Genomic DNA, 19337 nt, shown 5'->3' on the forward strand with positions numbered 1-19337 from the left:
GTGTACCATTCTAGGGTTGCGCAAGTATCGATAAAAAACGTTTGTACCATTTCATATATAGAATAAAGTGAAGTATTTACATCAACGAACTATTTACCTGGCAATCGCTAAACATGTCAACCAATCTATTGACCTTGTTGGGAAAATAGTTGACCCCAGCAGTTGATTTTTAATAGATTTAAAAACGCTGATCGTTTTCAGCAGCATACTCTCCTATGCCTTTTCAAATGAAGTCTTATATGTGATAATTTACTTAGGTATGTGACAATGAGTGGGGCGTGGTTATGACACGTAGACAAGACATGTTATGACAAGTGACCATTGTTAAGATAAGAAGAATGCTTCTTTATATTTCAAGGTTTTTCTTTCATCGGCAGTAAACTTTGAATACTGATTGTTGACTCGATAAAAGACAAACCGAAGAACGACAAATTCGGTTACACACCCTTGTATCAATTTGTAATTGGAGTGGCCCCAGTGTGGATTTGCTTAGCTATGTGAACAATAAGTAGTCCTTACGTATGATATACATTTTGTCTCTATTGAGTAATTTTGTATAGTTTGCATCAACACCAAAGGCTCTTTTATGTATAAGTTACTAGCATTCAGCCGTATTTACGTACCATAGCAGAGAGTATGGATTGCAAGTACAATAACTTTCATTTTGTATAACAGGTGCATTGTGGGTAAAATTCAGATACACCGTACCGAAAAACGCGTGAAATGGGAAAACTGTGACGCCTCGTGACGTCATGATAACGTATTCAAGATGGCGGCAAACACGGGGATTTGGCTGTAGTTTTCCGCGGTTTTTGTCGTGAAAACGATCAATTTCGGACCATCACCCTCAAAATAATTGATGAAATAGTTTCGGGACCCATCGACAGTAGTACAGTACATCGACAGCATAGTTCAACTGTTGTGATATGTGTGACAGTTGTCAATCTAAACCTACTAGGAACATGCCGTGACCACTTCTATGATTTTTATCTCTGGTGTCTTAAAACAAGTTTCTTCAATTTTCATTAGATCTGTTCAGTCCTTCTTTCAAGTTTTTGTCGCATCATTTCGTCAATCTATCGCAGTATTTCTTTACTCTGTCAAAGTAAATATTAGGGCGCGTACTTCTTCGTCAAATCGGAAATTACGTGAAGTTACAAACGATGTTGTCGCCACCATAATTGAAATGAGAGGTTACTTGATGAAGACGATTGAGGGCGTGATTATAGCTCCGATAGTTGTGCCCTGCGTATACACATTCGGGGCCATGTCGGGGCTCAACTATATCGGAATTCTGTGCCCGAGGGTTTATTGGAGCCGAACTTGGCTCGAGCCGAATGCGTATACACGGCCATTTTTGCTGGCTCGGGCCATAGGGCTCCGATAAAATGCTGTCGTGTGAACGTAGTGTCATGAATTTGTTTTTGCGTATCTGTTAACCGACTTAATTAGTTGATTATTAGCTGAATTGCTGTATGTCTGTCATCGTTTAGGCCTATTTGAAGTTTTGGATGGAACTTGGCTCAGTGGTTTGGAACTAATTACGAGATAACCGTCGCTATTCTGACTACGATTCTGACAGTTGGTATCCATAGTTATTAATGTAGTGAACGATTAATCAAAATATATGACGTATTCAGTACTTAGTGTGATTGGCTTTATGATTGAAGGTTACGCCTTAGAGTCTTTTACTGTTTTGTAATTGATTAGAGTTTTGAAAATGAATAAAGAGAGTTTGAGTTGGTCTTGGGGAGCACAGCACGATAGACGCAGTCGAGTGAAGTCCTGGAGAGACTTGGGGCGACCCTTGACGCAGTCTTGGGCTAGTCTTGGGTCAGCCTTGTGATAGTCTTGGGGACTTTTCCCCAGGGCGCTGTGTCTTATAGAGTGCTCAAATGACCGACTAAGACGAGAGTTGAAACGTATTTCGTTGTGTGTGTCTTATTTGACTGTAAAGTATAAGTGACTTTCCCGATCCCGCACCTCAAGGGGACGAGATATAGAGACGAGACGAGATTCCCCCCTGACACGTGTGGAGAACCCCGTGAGAAGGATTTTACCCCTGATAGTAGCAATAGTGTTTGTATTACCTAGCCTCGCAATCTACAAAAAATAAAAACAAAACAAAAACAGCCAAGACGTATGCGCTTCCAGCATGCAAGCGGAATAAAAAAACACATACAGTTGCAAATGATAAGTGAACTTGTTCACCCTTATCAGGCCCGTAGTTTGGGGGTTCGGGGGGTTCGGTTGAAGCCCCTAAATTTTGGAAGTGAATATATTTATGATCGTAGATTAGAACATAATAAAACAAACAGTATAAATTAAAATAACTATCATTGTTTAAATCACTTGACTCCGTGAGGTAACTATCAGATTAATGTAATGAGTAATGCATAGTAATGAGCATTTAGGTGGCATCGAGCTTTAAATGTCAATCGTGAAGTTATGCCGTCTCAGCTCAACAGCAGCCAATCAAAACAGGTTGTTATAAATAGGCAAGCTTTTATTCGGTGATTCCGCGATGGTGTAATGAAGATCGCGTTCAAGCACCGTATGTTAAATATTAAAACAACATTGAAACAATAATGTAATGGTAGCCACTCTCTGAATGATGTAATGGTCCTGAATAGGACAGTTTGTCATGTGCTAATGTTCGCTCAGTTAGTAAAGTGTAGGGATCGAACGGGATTGACACTACAACACCACACTGTACTTTCCTAGTTTGGTTCATTAGTTTTGTATTCTTCAAGTTAATGATGGCATATCTACTATTTTGTTTCAAGTGTATCAGCCAAATGTAGTTAACTTATTGTATTAGTACGTGTAGCCTCTGTTATTGAACAATAGTGTACAGCTACGGGTTGATCATATCATTAAAAAAATGCCGAAGATTTATCATCACGAGTTGTATAGGTGGAAGAGCTTCTTGAAGCCAACAATTTACCCCCACAGTGTTGCTTCAGCACTGAAACTATGCGTTGAGTCATAAATTGCAAACATATTTTTTTACACGTTTTTTTTTGATGTCTCAGAAAATTTACTATATTTTTAGTGGGTTCATAAAAGGAGTTGTTTTGTAAACTACAAGTGTGCATTATTAGGTAAAATAAAATATTTGGTTGATTGATTGATTGAGTTGTAGTCATTGAAGTCTATTGAGACCGCTGCTAAACTGCCACTGTATGCATATTTTTTTACCGCCCTCTAAAACAGATTTACAGTGAACCAAATATATTTACATACTGTAAGAAACTTGGTAGTATGCCATTAGTTAGTGCATTTAATTTGTTTGATGCAATCATTGTGCCAACTATTTCTTATGGTAGCGATATGGGGGTACGTAAATTCGGAAATCGAGAGGGTACAGATAACATTTTGCAGATATCTACCCGGTACTTAGCATTAATAGTTGTACAAACAATGTAGCGATGTTAGACAATGTGGAAGGCTGTCATTGTGCTGTGGTTATTTCAAGCGTTGTATCTCATATTGGTTAAAATTACTGAAACACCAAAACATGTTATATCATGCTTAAACGATTAGACAAGACCGGCAGACTTGCTTGGGAAACCCACATAAAAATCTCCTGTTCAAATATGGTTTCAGCATTGTCTGGTTTGAAAAACAAGTTGGAGATACTGCAAATTTCTTAGAGATAGTTACTCAAAGAATAAAAAAATAGTGACATGCCTCAATTTCACAATCATCCAGGCTGTGTACTTTTGGAAAAATCAAAGTAGTATTATAACCTGGGAGATTTATTGGCAAGCAATTATAGACTAAAATATATACTGACGAGTTTTCGCTGTTTTGGCCATAAACATAATGTTGAATTAGGCAGACACACAAAAATACAGTTAGATCAATAATTTTTTTAGTTTTTGCAGTGATACGTTCGAATTTAGCATGGTAGAAAATGACATTCACTTTGTTTTTATATGTCAATTTTATAATGATCTAAGGGCTGATCTTTTGTCAATAACCCTATGCAATTATGCAAATACTGACAGTCTGGGCTTACTTCGTCGCTACACAAACTGCTACACCATATATCAAATAGCTCTATATCTTTTAAAAGTTTTCAAGCGACGAGATGAATATGAATTCAGATTAACTTATTACCATATGTTTACATGGATGTTGTATTGTGTTTAAAACGTGCTATGCACTTTTCTACTTATTATGTTTTATACGATAGGCTGAGGCCCTGTACAGAAATAAAATTACATAATACAAAATTGACTAATACTAAAATGAACAAGCCGGTAGGCTGGTTGGCGATCCGCTCCGCTCAAAAACAAGCAACATGTTTTTTGGCTGTTTCCATGGTGACATAAACGTGAAGCTGACGTCGGTTTATAACTAATACGAAGTTGCAAACACCATTCAGTCTTTAGAAGTCACTTAGTTTAGTACTAGGACCACAGTTACTCTCTCCTAGTAGAGTGACTGTGCTAGGATGTATTCTGCTGTTACATTTATTATTTCCAACCGTTTTGCGATAGCATTTTTTAGAATGAAGCGTTTCCCGGAAATGCTGGAAAGCGAAATAATGAAATAACGAAATGGTAAATATTTACCTAAATTGCAGTGTGTTGACCTTCATAACAATATACTTCATAATGCAAAACACTAGTCACAGTGAGTTATTTAAATATACGACTCCTAATCGAAAAATATGACCACAGTCCAGAATTTCAGACGGATATTAAGCAACCTAAGAGCATATCAGAAGCATTTACTCTAAAATATAAAAAAAAGAACTGCAGTCAAAAGTCAAGAATGCCAGCAAATAAAGGACTCTGTCCCACAATCCTTTGTGCGCGTTATTACGGACACGCGCAAAAAACTGTACCATGCTTGTCAAATCTGGGTCAAATATACAGTATGCTACTATCTTGCCACAGATTGTTTAGTAGTGGAGTGTTCAGTGACCATTGAATTAGCCCGTGATTCATATTTTATGTGTATTAATTTATTCATCAATTTTCGTGACTGACAGTACTGCCCAAATTTTAGTCAAAAAACGCAACTGGTGAAACAGAAGAGCATCGCCAGGCGATGGACGCAGGGCTCTTTGGCAACGACCGCATAGAGGTCAAAATACGCGTTCTATTTTTACGCGTTAAATTTGGCTCTTCCCTTTCGCCCCCTTCGGAATGTTCTACTTTTGCAGCCTAATAGCAGGTTTTTTCGAAAAACGTCTAAAAAACACAAGAATTAGTAGAAATGTTCCTGTTTTGGGCGGATTATTGATAGAGAATAATGTCTTTATTACAAAAATGCTGAAAAATCGTGAGTTGTTGCTTTAGTTATTTTTTTATTGGCGAAAAACTGCAAACTCGGCAAATTTGGTTGCACAACTTCCCTTTATCATATACACCCAGCGACACTGATGCCAGCTGACTGTGTACAAAACTGGTAGGAGGTAATACATTTGGGGCGAAAGTATTCAAAAATCAGTTTTTGGATGTTGCAATGGCAGTGGTGGGCCAGGATTTTTTTCCAATTAGTGACGGCACGACCTACCTGTGAAGTATGAACAAAACCAGCCGAGCCGTTGCTGGTGAAAAGTTACCCCAACTTTGGGGTCAAATTTCTCGGTAATGAAAACAGATATCAAAAATTCAAATGGTAACTTTGTGCCCACACTCAAGCTGAGTAGAATGAGCTATGTTTGAAGTATTTTATCCCAAATTTGTAGGAGGAGATACATTTGGCGCGAAGCTATCCAAAAATCAGTTTTTTGGCTGTTGCTATGGCAACGGTGGGCCAAAAAATTTTTACAGATTTTTCCTTATAACTAGGGTTAAGGTGTGACCTACCTGCCAAGTTTGAACGAAATCGGCCAAGCCAAAAAAATCACAGAAGAAATAATACGTGAACACTGGAACACTGGAAATGTACACACACAGACACACACACACACACACAAAACGACATGAAATCGTGTCACTTTTATGTGCGCTAACATCTGCGAAGAGCGAAAAAACTCGTAAGTAGCCTTCTACCTTAAAATACTTAGACAATAATGCTAAGATAAGTACAGTCTTGTCTTTTTTGTGTACAACATTTTGCCGTAGTGGATCAATGGTGTGGATGTGTTTGTCTTTAGGCGAGGAATGGCTCAGTACCCCTTCTCTAAAATGGTAAAATAGTTCAAAGATGTTATGTGAAATATCTTACCAACGTAACACAAAGTAAACCAATTGAATTTAAAACCGATAATATAAAAATGTCTGTAATCTGTTACACACTTTTTGAATATTATAAAATTCACACATTTCACATCAAATATATAATTGTTGTTTTCGAACCCCCTATTCAAAAGTGCTGGCCACGAGCCTGCTTATCTCGCAACATGTCGACAACTTCTAGTGCATAATATGAACTTTTCAGTGGCAAAATACACAAACGTAAAACGCTCAGTTAATTAAAAATAAAAAAATACCCTGGAAATTACATAAAAATCGACAACGAGATGCTGTTTTTAAACACCGCGGAAAAATCAAGCACTCTGCGATGCCATATGTGTTACTGCAATCGGAAACCCCCTTGTCAGCTGGCATGCATCTGTAGCAATGTCGCAAAGTACGTTGTACGTTCGTGCTCGGCGACCTCTGGTACTAAGGCACTCTATGAATGAGGTATTTCCAGAGGTCAGGTTTTGTTAAATTTGTATCGACCTGTCTTGTGACGTTGTCTGTAGTTAAATGAAACCCGTCGATTTCGATTTTTTTTCTCACCGGCGCTTGAGCGACCGAGTAGTAAAAACTGCGAATATCCGTTGTGTAGCAAAATATTACGGCCCATTTCAACCTCGTCTAACTTGGCATGGTCCATTTCACCGGAATACACGACGCCATGACAGTTTTCATGCAAGGTTTTGACTCATAATTAAAATGGCTGTAACAGTTGAAATTTAAACCTATTATCGTTTTGTAAAAATTTAAATATAGTGCATAATATGGAGATGCCGTCATTACTTTTTTTTCACCATGTTTCTTTTTGATTATTTATGTACAGCCTTGCTAAATCTTGCTAAGTATTCAATAGAGAATGTTTGTACCTGTTTTCTATATTTTAAAATCGTCTTTTCAGTATATTCCACTACTCACAATGCTGCGAAATTTTAACAGTTTATAGCCAAGACTGTTTGGATAATAAAAAGCCAAAAAACAATTCACTCCCAAATGCACACGAACCTGTATCTATAATTGCGTTTACGCACAGCTCCTTAGCAAGGGCTAAGAAGTCAAATTCCATGCATTAATAAGATTATGTATACTGTTCCGCCGTTGTATACTGTTTCTGTGCATCCAAATAAGTTGGGTCCGTCTCCTCTCGCGTTCCTGTGCACGTCGCTTCAAAATTGGAACGAAACATGTCAGCAGCAGAAATAGAACCTCGCGCGTGTCATCCATTTTTCGTTCCTGTATAGCGGCTTGCCAAAGGTCACCGACTGATGGCGCCCCTTAGCCCGTGCGTGGACGCAATTAGGTCTAGCCGAAATGCAAATATGCTAGATAAGCCTAAATCAGCTCAAATCTTAGCCCGTGCTTCGTGTAACGTGAACACAACTAATACCTCAAAGGGGCACTTCCACTTCTAATCTCACAACAAATTTAATTTCAGGATTAAAATTACAATAGATAACAAAGATAGATTAACTTTGTAAACATAAACAATAGTGTTCCATGATTCTTTGGTGCAATCCATGGGATTGAGCGGTTCGCCTTTAAGAGGTGCTAAAGAAAACGTGCGCAAACGCTCATTACGGGCTCAATCTGACCGTTTTTAAAAGCCAGTCCAGACCCATGGGCCAAAGAAGTGTGCACGAACTCGAGCTAAGCGCCCGCTGTGGCGACCTTTTGAATGGGGAATATTACTCATGTACATGTATATGGAAAGCTAAATTACAAGGGAAGGGATGTATCTAACAGAGAAAAAACTGCCATGACATAACTTTCTTCAAGTTAATTATATGCAGTATTATAGAATTTGTTGCCCTTTTTTATGAGTGATTTTGTTTTTTTCAACTTTTCTCCATTGTTTAAAAAATTGGTCCTTTCTAAATCCAAATAGACGTAACCATATACTAGTACATAGAACGAGCGCCAAGCTGGCCAAGTTTGGCAAAAATATTTTGTTATAATGATGAAGAAAATGAAAACTGTCAGAAAAATATTGTTTACAGCCTTTCTTGCAAATTGGTATACTGGTATATTTACTTTACATAAGCTATTCAACAAACCTTTCAAATTAGAACATATCACCACAGTCACTCTACAGTAGAGTGACTGTGATATCACTGATCTAACACTTTGCCTAATGCCCTTGAACAGACTCCTACAAGTTTTCAGGTTAGAGATCTCGGCACGTGCCGAAACTTGTGTGTGAACGGTCGGGACCGAGTCGGCACGTGCCGAAAAGAACTCGATCTCGGTTCCGATAGATGCTTGGGACCGGAACTCGGCACGTGCCGAGATTTGCTGCCTGAACGCTCGGCACGAGCCGAAATCACGCCCTCGGTGGTAAATTTAAGAAAAACATAAGTTGATTCATACCAGTATGAAATGACGATGACAGGAATTTAAGATATACTAGTATATGGTCGGATGCTGTAGTAATGAATGAGATGAATGCAAACCGTCGTCAGCGATGCATATTTATTTGCTGCTGCAACTTCTATTTTCTTGCAATACTACATTGACGTGAAAAAAATAATTGTGTTTCGAATCTTCTTTGTCGTTAATGTGCACGATGGCTCATAATAAACACCATAGCAACAAATGGATATAATTTCACTATAACAATTATTATTATCATCATATGCGTATCATTTTTCCATGTTTGGGCGTGATTTCTGCACGAGCCAATGAGTCATAAGTGGGTCCCGAATAACGTAAACGCAACTGCTGTAATCCCTCTGCAAACACAACGGATTAAAAATTTCGGCACGTGCCGAGATCCCGTAACGTGAACGTAGTAGGCTACGTGCTATAATATATATTTAAACGATTTAGATAGTATACACAATATTTTGAACTAATTGTATTATAATAATTGACACTAAATTTGAAGGAAACAGTTGCACAATCAATACTAGGTATCAGCTAGGTAAGATTAGGCGGACTATCATATTTACAGTTGCTAAGGAGCATGGAGGTAAAATTTGTCTTTTACATCCATTCAACATGAATACAAAAACACGTGTATGTGAGTGTCTCACAACTTAAAGCGGGGGTGTGTCACCTGCGCATGCGTCAGATGACCATAACATGTCATTGTTTACAAACAAGCGTCTACCCACGAGCCATTGCGTTATTAGCGTGTGTTGTTATCGTCGCGTGCGCAAGTGACGACCCTCCTTCTTTAAATGCCATAGCTCAGAAAAGACATCAATCACCATTACTGTATCAACTGCTGTGTGACAGTGGTTGTTGTCTTCAAAGACTGGATGATGTGTGTGTGTGTGTACAAAATATATCTACAAAAATATATACATACAGAATATACTTAAGTATTATTCTCATTTCATTCCACAGATTCGTGATATAATCATCTCAGCAATGGCAAAGCAACATCCTGTGTTAATTCTGTGTCCTACCAAAAGTGACACTATTTACGCACAGCCCATCAAACCGTCTTTCTACAATACGAAATTTAAGTTTATACCAATAACATGGACATTTGAAGAACCGTTTGATTTGATGAAGTACATTACGACTTGTGAAGAATTAGTGAGAAATAAAGACATTCTTCACGTGGTTTCACTGACAGATGTTGGTGCACTCGTGCATACAGTTTTGTGCCAACGATTTCCTCATCTAAAAGGCCCATCGGTTGAATCAAACTTCTTGGCAACTCATAAATACTATTCCCGACAATATTTGGAGACTCCGGAAACGCAACTCAAGCACGCCATTTTGAATATCGATGAGGCAAATGACCAAAAAGCTATAGAAAACGTGCTAAATATAACTGGAATACCGGGATTTCTGAAGCCATGTACAGGAACACGTTCCTATGGTGTAAGCAGAATCTTCTCTAAATTTGACCTGGAAAAACAGATAATCAGACATAAGCAACTCAGCGGATTGGTAGATTTGAAACCTTATTTTCTGGAATATGTTGACCAGAAACAATATCCATACTCAGCTATGAATTGCGTCATAGTCGAGGAGTTAGTGACGGGTGCCAGAATATTAACATTAGATGGATGCGTGATCAAGGGAGAAGTCTTCCACTGGGTGATAAGTGAAAGTCTTTACTGGAAAACACATCCAAAATCTTTCAAGGCAGTTGTGCTCCCGGCTTCAATTGAGGATGTATTAGAAGCAAAGCTTTGGAAAGTATACAACACAATAGTGGCTATGATGATAGCAAAGGGTTTTGATAATCAGTTCGTAAATATTGAGGTATTTGTAAAACCTAATTCGGAAATAAAGCTGATGGAAATAAACCCAAGAATGTTTCCTCAAGCTTTAACATTATATCGTCTCTGTATCGCACATGGTGACCCCGTTTCAACACTCCTAGATGGTAATCTTGGTATGCGACCACAAGCTCCTCATCTGACTGGGAAATATGGTGTTAATGGATACGTTAACACATTCGGAAATGGGAAAGCAGAAGATTTATTTGATTTCGAGGCGGCTTCTGGATATAAAGAGATCCAATGTTTGTTCTCACCTGGAGAAGTTGTTCCTTTGTCGGGAGAAGAAGGGTCCAACCTTGCCTTCATCAATGTATGCAGCGAAACCGAAGAAGGTGAGCCTTCTTAAACATTTACTTTCCATTCAGCTTATTTTGAATATTGCTCATAATGAATTTCATTGTATGTTGATTCTTATCTTGTCTTTTTTTTATTTTAGGGGCAATGAAGAAGTATTTTACACTATGTCGTAAAGTAGTAAAGAAACCAGACCTCAGCCCATGGGACGAGTAATAAGTTGATATGCATTATTGTGATTGTATAATGTATTCTTTTTGCCATATTACACTGGATATAAACGAATTATGTGTCAACCAAGGTACACATTCATAGTTTTATGTAATTATATAAACATAATAATTATTTAACTAATCAGTTCAATGTAGACATATACGACATACGACCCACATCAGACATCGATGCATTTATAGAAGCATACATCTTCATTTTTTATAAATAATTGAAATCGTCTACCTTTTATTTGAATTAGCTTTGCATGTCATTTGCATAAGTGCAAGCACATGCACAGTGTTCTCACAGACTCCATGTCAAGCAACATGACTAATTTGAGTCAATGCATCTAATTTGCGTAATTAAATTCGCATGATAATCTGTTCCCGCAAATAATGTAAATGTGAATGCAACTGATTCGAATTATTTTTTGTATATCGTAATCACAGTTTTAGTAGTTATTGAAAGTCATTTTATTAGAAGTAGTGTTACGTGATGATTGAAATGTACATTGAAGGATACCTTCTATTTTACATGGGAATGTTATTTTATGGCGTCACAATATATTCTATGGTATCGATTATATATTGTGTATAGCCGACAGGGTTGCTAATATCCTCGTCTTGGGATGACTTTCAACCCTGTTTTCATTAGCACATTTTGTAACAAGAATTGAATTAAAAGCAATAATTGAATTAATACCATTGAAATCTTGTGTAATGTAATGTAATGTAATTGAAATGAAGTCTTGTAACTTTTTCCACCCTTTAATATAGTGAATTAACCACACATAATCATAGTTTACCTATTCAATCCAAGCATCGTGCATTGAAAATGCCGATATGTTCAATTGTGGCAACATGACAACGCTGTGAAGGGTTTGTTTTTACCTTGCCCGTACCATCAAAGATGGAAGGGAAAGGTATATTAAGGGAAAATTTTTGTCCGGCGTTGTCGTCGTCGTCGTCGTCGTCGTTGTCGTCGTCGTTAATAATTGTTATTGTGTGCATGATAACTTTACTAATTCTAGTCCAAACTTCATCAAACTTGGTCACCTTGTTCATCAGTATAAAGTCTTCCCTGAGTTTGAACAACAGATGTCCTGTATGAAAATATCATGCAAAAATTAAGAAAAACTGATAAAATATTTTGACTGTTTCTACTTGACTGATCACTGGTGATACACATCAAAGGTCACTGATCTCAGTGGAAATATGCATTGTTGTATGTGTTCAATGAAGCAAATGATTTATCTTGTAATAATATCCTTGGTAATGTATCTCAGAATCCCTTACTGGGTTTCAAAACCAACTCATGGAGAGATTGCACAGTCTGATACACATTTGCAAACCTACCAATAAATCTTTACAGAAAACAAGATGTCAGAAAATCAATATAAGCACTCCTATGAACTGGGTGCCAAACTTTGATCAAGATCTGAAGCTAATAGAAAATCTGTTTAGTTCAAAGTTATCAAATCAAAAACAATACATAAAAAATACATAAAAAGCAAAACATTTCATCCACATTTTAAAAAGAAATATGTTCTAAAATATATGTATTCTGTATTTGACAAACAGTTTATTCGACAAATGAAAACTCACAGGAATATGTTTCAGCTATTAGAACAGAATGATAGAGTTTTTATAATACTAGTTTAAAAACTCACTTCAAACAAAGATTGCAGTGTTTGAAGATGTAGGTTCTCAGGAGGCAACAGTACTGTTGACTTCTCCCTCCACTGGACACCAACTAACTATTTAAGTTGATTTGCATACAAAGCAGAGCTTGCAACATGATAGCTATTCATAAAGGGTGTTTTTTTTTTACTTTTCATATATACAGTAGTCACACAATGAGGCAGTTCATATTTGTCTCAGTGAATCATTAATTTTTGACAGACACCTGTACAAAATACTTGGACAAAAGCCAGCTAAGATTTTCTGTTATCTTGCATGTTTTATGAATCTATTCACGTCTAAATGCAGCACTTTTTTTTGCAATGAGGCATTTGTTTTTATACTAAAATATCTGAATTACTTTGAATAAAGCTGGAAATTATGTCCCTTAAAATAATTAAACAAATAAGGCACAAATGTTTTTGTAAGATATTTACATCTTTAAAGAACATTCGGTAGACTGATTCCCCACTGTTAGTTCAACCCCAAAACTTTTTTGCATTCAAAACTAATTATGACAATGTATATTTATATTGAAACAAACTATGTTAAAGGGAATTATTAATTATAGTTTCAATCGTCGTCATTGCCGGAGATACGGGTCACGTGATTACGAACGCAGAAAATGGTGTCGACATAGGTCATCGCTCTTCCAACAATATAAAAGCAGAGTCTATTTCCTCTGACCACTAACAAACAGACTGGCAACCGGGTATTTGTTTTGATCTAACGTGTGTTTCGAACTCATCTTTGCGATAACGTTTTAATATTATAAACAACTGGAGGAGATAAGAAAGTCACGCGATAACGCACACTTCGCGGGAAACTGTGGTGTTTCAACAGGAAGTGACGTAAAAGGTCAGGCCTAAGTTTCATATTGTCCTCATGTTAGTGTTTCTCACGGGCCCACAAACATTCATAAAACAGGTCCGGGTAAAAATAGAGTTGCAGGTCAAACTAAATAGCAGTCGACATAAATCAACTGGAAGTAAGCAAGTGAGCGTTCTCTCGACGACGTTCCTACACGCATGTACAAAATCAAAACATCGCGTCAGTAGTATTTCTAGCTCTGAGTACAGTCCTGTAGGTGGCCTCCTACCGCTGATCATCCGGCCCACAGTCCTGAGAAGTTGTATATACCAGTGATTCGACAATATGTAAAGGGTTGCATCGGACGATTTAGGAGGCATTCAGCTTTGCAGCTAAAAAAAATAAGCAGGTCGATACGTCAAACTATCCCAAATACCTTAACTGGAAGCGAAATTACAGAAGATTTCCCACTAGAGTCGTAGAGTCGATCAAATAGACATTTTCCAACGTCAACAGAAAATCCGCGCCGCCATCTTGTTCTTGACGTATTTATAAACAAAATGTCGTTTCGTCGCATAAAACTGTGCTGTAGGATAATTTTTCGGCCACAAGAAAGGTATTTATGATCGCTAGATTGGTCAATAGACGTTTTGGTTGATTTTGGTTGGTCTATACGACTTCTCAGGACTGTGGGGGCCGAATAATCAGCCTCGATTTACTTGACTGGTACAGTTTTTGCCCTGGTGTATCATATTCCAAAGTTTTTTTAACGCATGATCGGCAAAATATAATAACAAGTAACCTGTAGAATGCTGTGTGGGTAATATTTTTATATTGATTTTTGTTGCATTTGCAGCAAATAGTTACCAAACAATTCGAAATCTATAGGATTGGATATACCTCTCAGCTGGCTTCACATGCATAGTTCAAGACTGCCTAACCGGTGCTTATACCAGGATTTAGTTGCAGCACTGTGGTCTGTGGTTACAGCTTCATTTTCCGAGTAATCACAAGAAATTGACATTACAATAGAAAATAAAAGACTGGCACTCCCATACAATTAATAGCAAGTGAAATTCCTGGAATTGAAACATAGATTTTGAAGTCACTGGTGTAGGCATTGAATAACTTCAAGTTGGCATAAAGACGAGGTAGTTTATTTAATCAGTGCTGAACTAGAGGTTGAAATTATAATTAAGTTCGTTGTCATATAATTTGTTTATTTAAATTTCTCTTGAATTCAAATAGAATACACTGGTGAAAGGATGTTTTTGAGGTGTGGTTACATTGTGTATGGAGTGGTAGGGTTGGGTGTCATATAATTTTTTCATTTTCAAGTCTCATGAAATCACACAGAATTTCACTTAATTTATTTTCGATGAAAAGTTTTCAAGCATACGGTGTGAATCAAATTTTCACTGTGCTGTGTCAAGTCTCAATAGAGTATGAGGGAAATGGCATTTTCACTGGAATTTATTTTAGCGGAAATATGTTCACAGTGAAAGGAAGTATTCCACATTATTACATATATACTGCAGTTTATTTTGATTCGTCCCTGAAATCAAAATCGGTACTTCCACACCCCATATGCAAATGAGGTCTGAGAGCGAATAAAGTAGTCCGTTCAAGAGTAGCGTTTTTCGAAACATAACAGAAATAAACAATATTTAGAAGTACGATACTTTACGTTTGGGTACATGAATATATTTGCCGAGTGAAATGAAATTTGAACAACAGTAATGGTACTTCTAAGCAGTAACTTATTTTGACTAAAACTAATTTGCATATCACCCATGCAATGATGTTTTTGGTATTTTCACGGTCAATATGCAAATGAACATGGTATTGGCGATTCGCTCCATTTGGATTGCCCTTAAAACCCGGCCCCCCACTCCCTATATTTAGGGGGGGCCTATGCTTGTTCCCTCATTTTTTTACCCCCCCTATCTAGGGAAAAGAAGAAAATTTAACCCCCCCTTTCACGGGCTTTTCCGATGAATTTCACCCCCTATCTAGGGAACTTTTCAGTCTAGAACTCCTTTTAAACCCCCCTTTTTTGTATATCTCGGGAAGTGTTTTGAAATACACCCCCTATTTTGAGAATCTCGGGAAAACAAGCAAAAAATACCCCCTTTTCTACGATTTTCTCGGGGAAATGTTCCCGAGACAGATCGTCAAAAAGTACCCCCTTTCCCGAGAAAATGGGAACGCGCATGCGGCCCCCTATGGATCCTGAGTGGGGGGGGGGGGCTTAAAATCACTTTAATTTTGTGTATCTGTGTGTGTGTGTGTGTGTGTGTGTGTGTGTGATTTCTAGTGTTTTCACGTATTAATTCTTCTGTGATTTGTTTGGCTTGGCCGATTTCGCTCAAACTTAGCAGGTAGGTCACACCTTCACCCTAGTTATCAGGAAATGTATCTCCTACAAATTTTGGATACAACACCTCAGACATAGCTCATTTTGCTCAGCTTGAGTGTGGGCACAAAGTTACTATTGGTAAAATCTGAAAACAAATTCTGACCACCGTTTCCATGGAAACAGCCAACAACTGAATTTTTTAGTACCTTCACGGCAAATGTATCACACCCTACATTTCTATGATTAAAAAGCATGGACGTAGCTCATTCTAATCCGCTTGAGTGTGGGCAACAATTTACTGAGATTTTTTTTGGCTTGGCTAATTTTGTTTATAATTGACAGGCAGGTCGTACCGTCACTAATTGGCAAAACAATTCTGGTCCACAGCTACCATGGCAACAGCCAAAAACTGTTTTTTGAATACTTTCGACCCCAAATTTATTACCTCCCACTAGTCTTGTATTCATGCCTTTTATTTTGGCTACGTTGCACACCGGTAAGAGATCACCGACGCCGACATTGTTACACTGTATCAACGTAATCCCGACGCAACTTTGAACTTTGAATGAACTGTAAATGCTGCCTGCAATCTAGAAAATACTATCGGTTGCAAATAATACATTTAAGGGATTGTTCAGTTACTCTGGCCTGGGGGGGGGGGGGGGTCGGCAGATTCCATTTTGTCAGCTGTAAATCTCAGTTGACCCACCCCTATCAACAAAAAAAAGTGGGCGACCCCCTAACATTATATTTTAAAACATGCTGACCCCCCCGAAAAACAAAGAAACATTAACAGTTTTGGCTCTGACATGATTACAAAATGTATGATGTGCATTGAAAATATCGTGGTTTGCCGTAATTTTTAGTGTTTGCATTTAATAGACCAGTCACCTTAGGAGGGGAGGGGAAGCATAAAGCCAAAAAACGACTACAGAAAAGGCTGCAGGAAGTAGGGAAATCTATGCTGCTAAAGATAGTAAATAAAAACAAAGCTGTGGAGTACTAACTTGATAAACGCCCTTATAAGATAGGAAAAGAGGATTTGAATCTAAGCGGTTTGAAAACTAATTTGGATTTAATATATCTTTCATATCTTATAGACCAGGAAAGCTTTACACCTGAAGCACAGTCTGTGCTTATGAAAACAAAGGACACTTTGATTTTTGTATAAATTTGTGTTGGATTTTGGTATTTTACAGAGCAAAATATGCATATTTAAAAGTTAAAAAAACAAAAAAACTATTTATTTATATACATGAATCCATTTAACTTTTTTGATTTGCTGAACAAAAACTGTCACTGCTCTTTGTACTAATTGCTGTGTTTTCCCGTCTCCAACTACAATTGGATAAATCCAGTAAATATCTTATACAATGGTGACTTCAGACTTTAAATAAAATAATCTGATATCACATGGACTTGGGATGTGTTCAAAACTTAACTGTATAATTGCATGGGGCTTTGCCGCATTGCATAATCTGTTATTTGTCAACTTCAACCCCAAAATATTTAGCCTATAACATTTTTTGCATCAACAAATTTATAGGCAATATGGGTAATAGTTATTATTAAGAACACATTTGTACGATTAACTTTTTAATCTATTGTTCTGAAATAAAATTTAAAAAAATATATGCATAAGCGCGTGTGTGAATTGTGGAAAACAGGGTGACCCCCCCCCCCCATTCGCAAAATCAAAAACAGGGTAACCCCCCTACTGATCCACCCCAGGCTGAAGTAACTGACCAATCCCTAACAACAGCATACGTCCTAGCAATAAAATAAAATGACTTCTAAGGACTGAATGTTTTTTTGCGAACTTTGTATACGGTGCCCGGTTTTAGTTATAAACCGACGTTAGCTTCACGTTCATGTCCTACCATGGCAACAGCCGAAAACATATTGCTAGTTTTTTTTTAGTGGAGTGGATCGCCAACCGGCTTGTTTTCATTGGCAAAATCGTTCAGCAACATGTTTGGCATATTAGGTGTACATCACATGGACTACTGCGATTAAGAGAACTTTATGTATGTTGAATGAGTTTTATAAACCCCGAAGGGCTCTTGGAAGATCCACCCGCAGTAAAATTAGCGATTGCCATGGAGGCGCAACCATCAACATCAAAATCCCAGGATGTTTCTGCTGGCGACGTTACCCAGTTCCAAATAAAGATCACCAACGCCAAATAAGCAACATTTTAACCGGTAATCAAGATTAATTCAATCCACGGCTAACAAGCAACATCACAAGAGAAGTTGTAGCGTGAAGCTCAGCGACTACTGCTGACAACGTAAGTCATGCTTGCGTGCCTTCACCATTGTATTCAAACGAATCACGTGGTGTGCCGTTCTCTTTCAAACCCGGGATTCGATCAATAGGGGATTTTCAGTAAAAAAACGCATTGCAAATCATGCAAATTCAACATTTTCAAACCAGTATACTAAAACAGAAATGCTCAGCGATGCAAAAGAAGGATAGGTGTTACTTTTCATTATACACATCTCTGTTGATACAATCCCTCACATATTATATTCCCAGTTATACCTGCGTAAATGGATTAGCCTCTTTTGATGTTGACATTCAGACTAAAATCACGTGACAGGCTGTTAAAATTGGCTGTTGCATACACATTCGCCGGTCTGGAAAATGTGTTTAGTTAGCTCTCATTCAAGTAACAATGCAGATTTCCCAGTGGGAGTGAAACTATTCGACTCTGTCATTAAAAAATAGGGGTGTTTTGAGCAAAAAAACGAATAACCCTGGAGTGCACACAACACACTGAATTTCGGAACAAATCTTGCATTATTTACAGCAGCAGAATACCACAGAAATGTCAGACGAAACACGGAAACACTATATATATGTATTTCGGCCTGAACCCTCTCTATTGCAATTCCAGGAATTACCCCCAATATGTGCAACCATTTTCCACCTTGGTACCACCCAAGGCTGAAAACAAAATCTTAATACCACGCTGAAGCGTTTGGTAATAAGACCAGCTTTGCTGCTTTGTTGTAAACATGGCGACGTGAATTAACCTAGAGAAGTAACTATCGGAAAAAAATTGCCGTGTTACAGTAAAAGTAATTTCTTTTTCTTCATTATACATTCATGAACATTACTATACGATCCGTGGTACATCTGGTACATCGTGGCCATTCCAGGATGTACACTCGTTCTTACAATTAAATAAATTCAACATTAGTATATTAGGCCCATTTTATATGATATTTCAATTGTGTGCATGCGACGCAAAACTTAATATATTGCCAAATATTTTTATTTCAATTATTTCCATGGGATAGCAAATTTAGTATTTTTTGGCAAATATTTAATTCATTATCAGTATCAGTGTGTTTAAATTTCCGCGAATTAACATTATGGCATTTTACGTCTGTCAAATAACGGCCAAATAAATAAGGACCTGGCGTAGAATTGGAAATAACTCCAAATAAACAAACGTCCAATTCGGTAACAGGATTATAGCATAATATTTGTTTATATAAAGTAGTAGGGCGCCACCAGACGGCCTGGCTTA

The 19337-nt window shown here is 37.5% G+C and overlaps 1 protein-coding gene across 1 annotated transcript in view; it reads left to right on the forward strand.

Moving 5' to 3' along the window:
* The window catches only part of LOC100374822 (uncharacterized), a 46327-nt gene extending 34666 nt beyond the window's left edge, over positions 1-11661 (forward strand). Inside the window, exons 2-3 of the mRNA XM_085500831.1 lie at positions 9552-10776; positions 10881-11661. Coding sequence (XP_085356957.1) covers positions 9576-10776; positions 10881-10954 — 1275 coding nt within the window. The 5' untranslated portion in view covers positions 9552-9575 and the 3' untranslated portion in view covers positions 10955-11661. The remainder of the gene's footprint in view (positions 1-9551; positions 10777-10880) is intronic.
* The last annotated feature ends 7676 nt before the right edge of the window (positions 11662-19337 follow it).

The sequence above is a fragment of the Saccoglossus kowalevskii genome, chromosome 6 (genome assembly GCF_978046115.1).
Source record: "Saccoglossus kowalevskii chromosome 6, keSacKowa6.1, whole genome shotgun sequence".
In the NCBI taxonomy this organism is placed as follows: domain Eukaryota; kingdom Metazoa; phylum Hemichordata; class Enteropneusta; family Harrimaniidae; genus Saccoglossus; species Saccoglossus kowalevskii.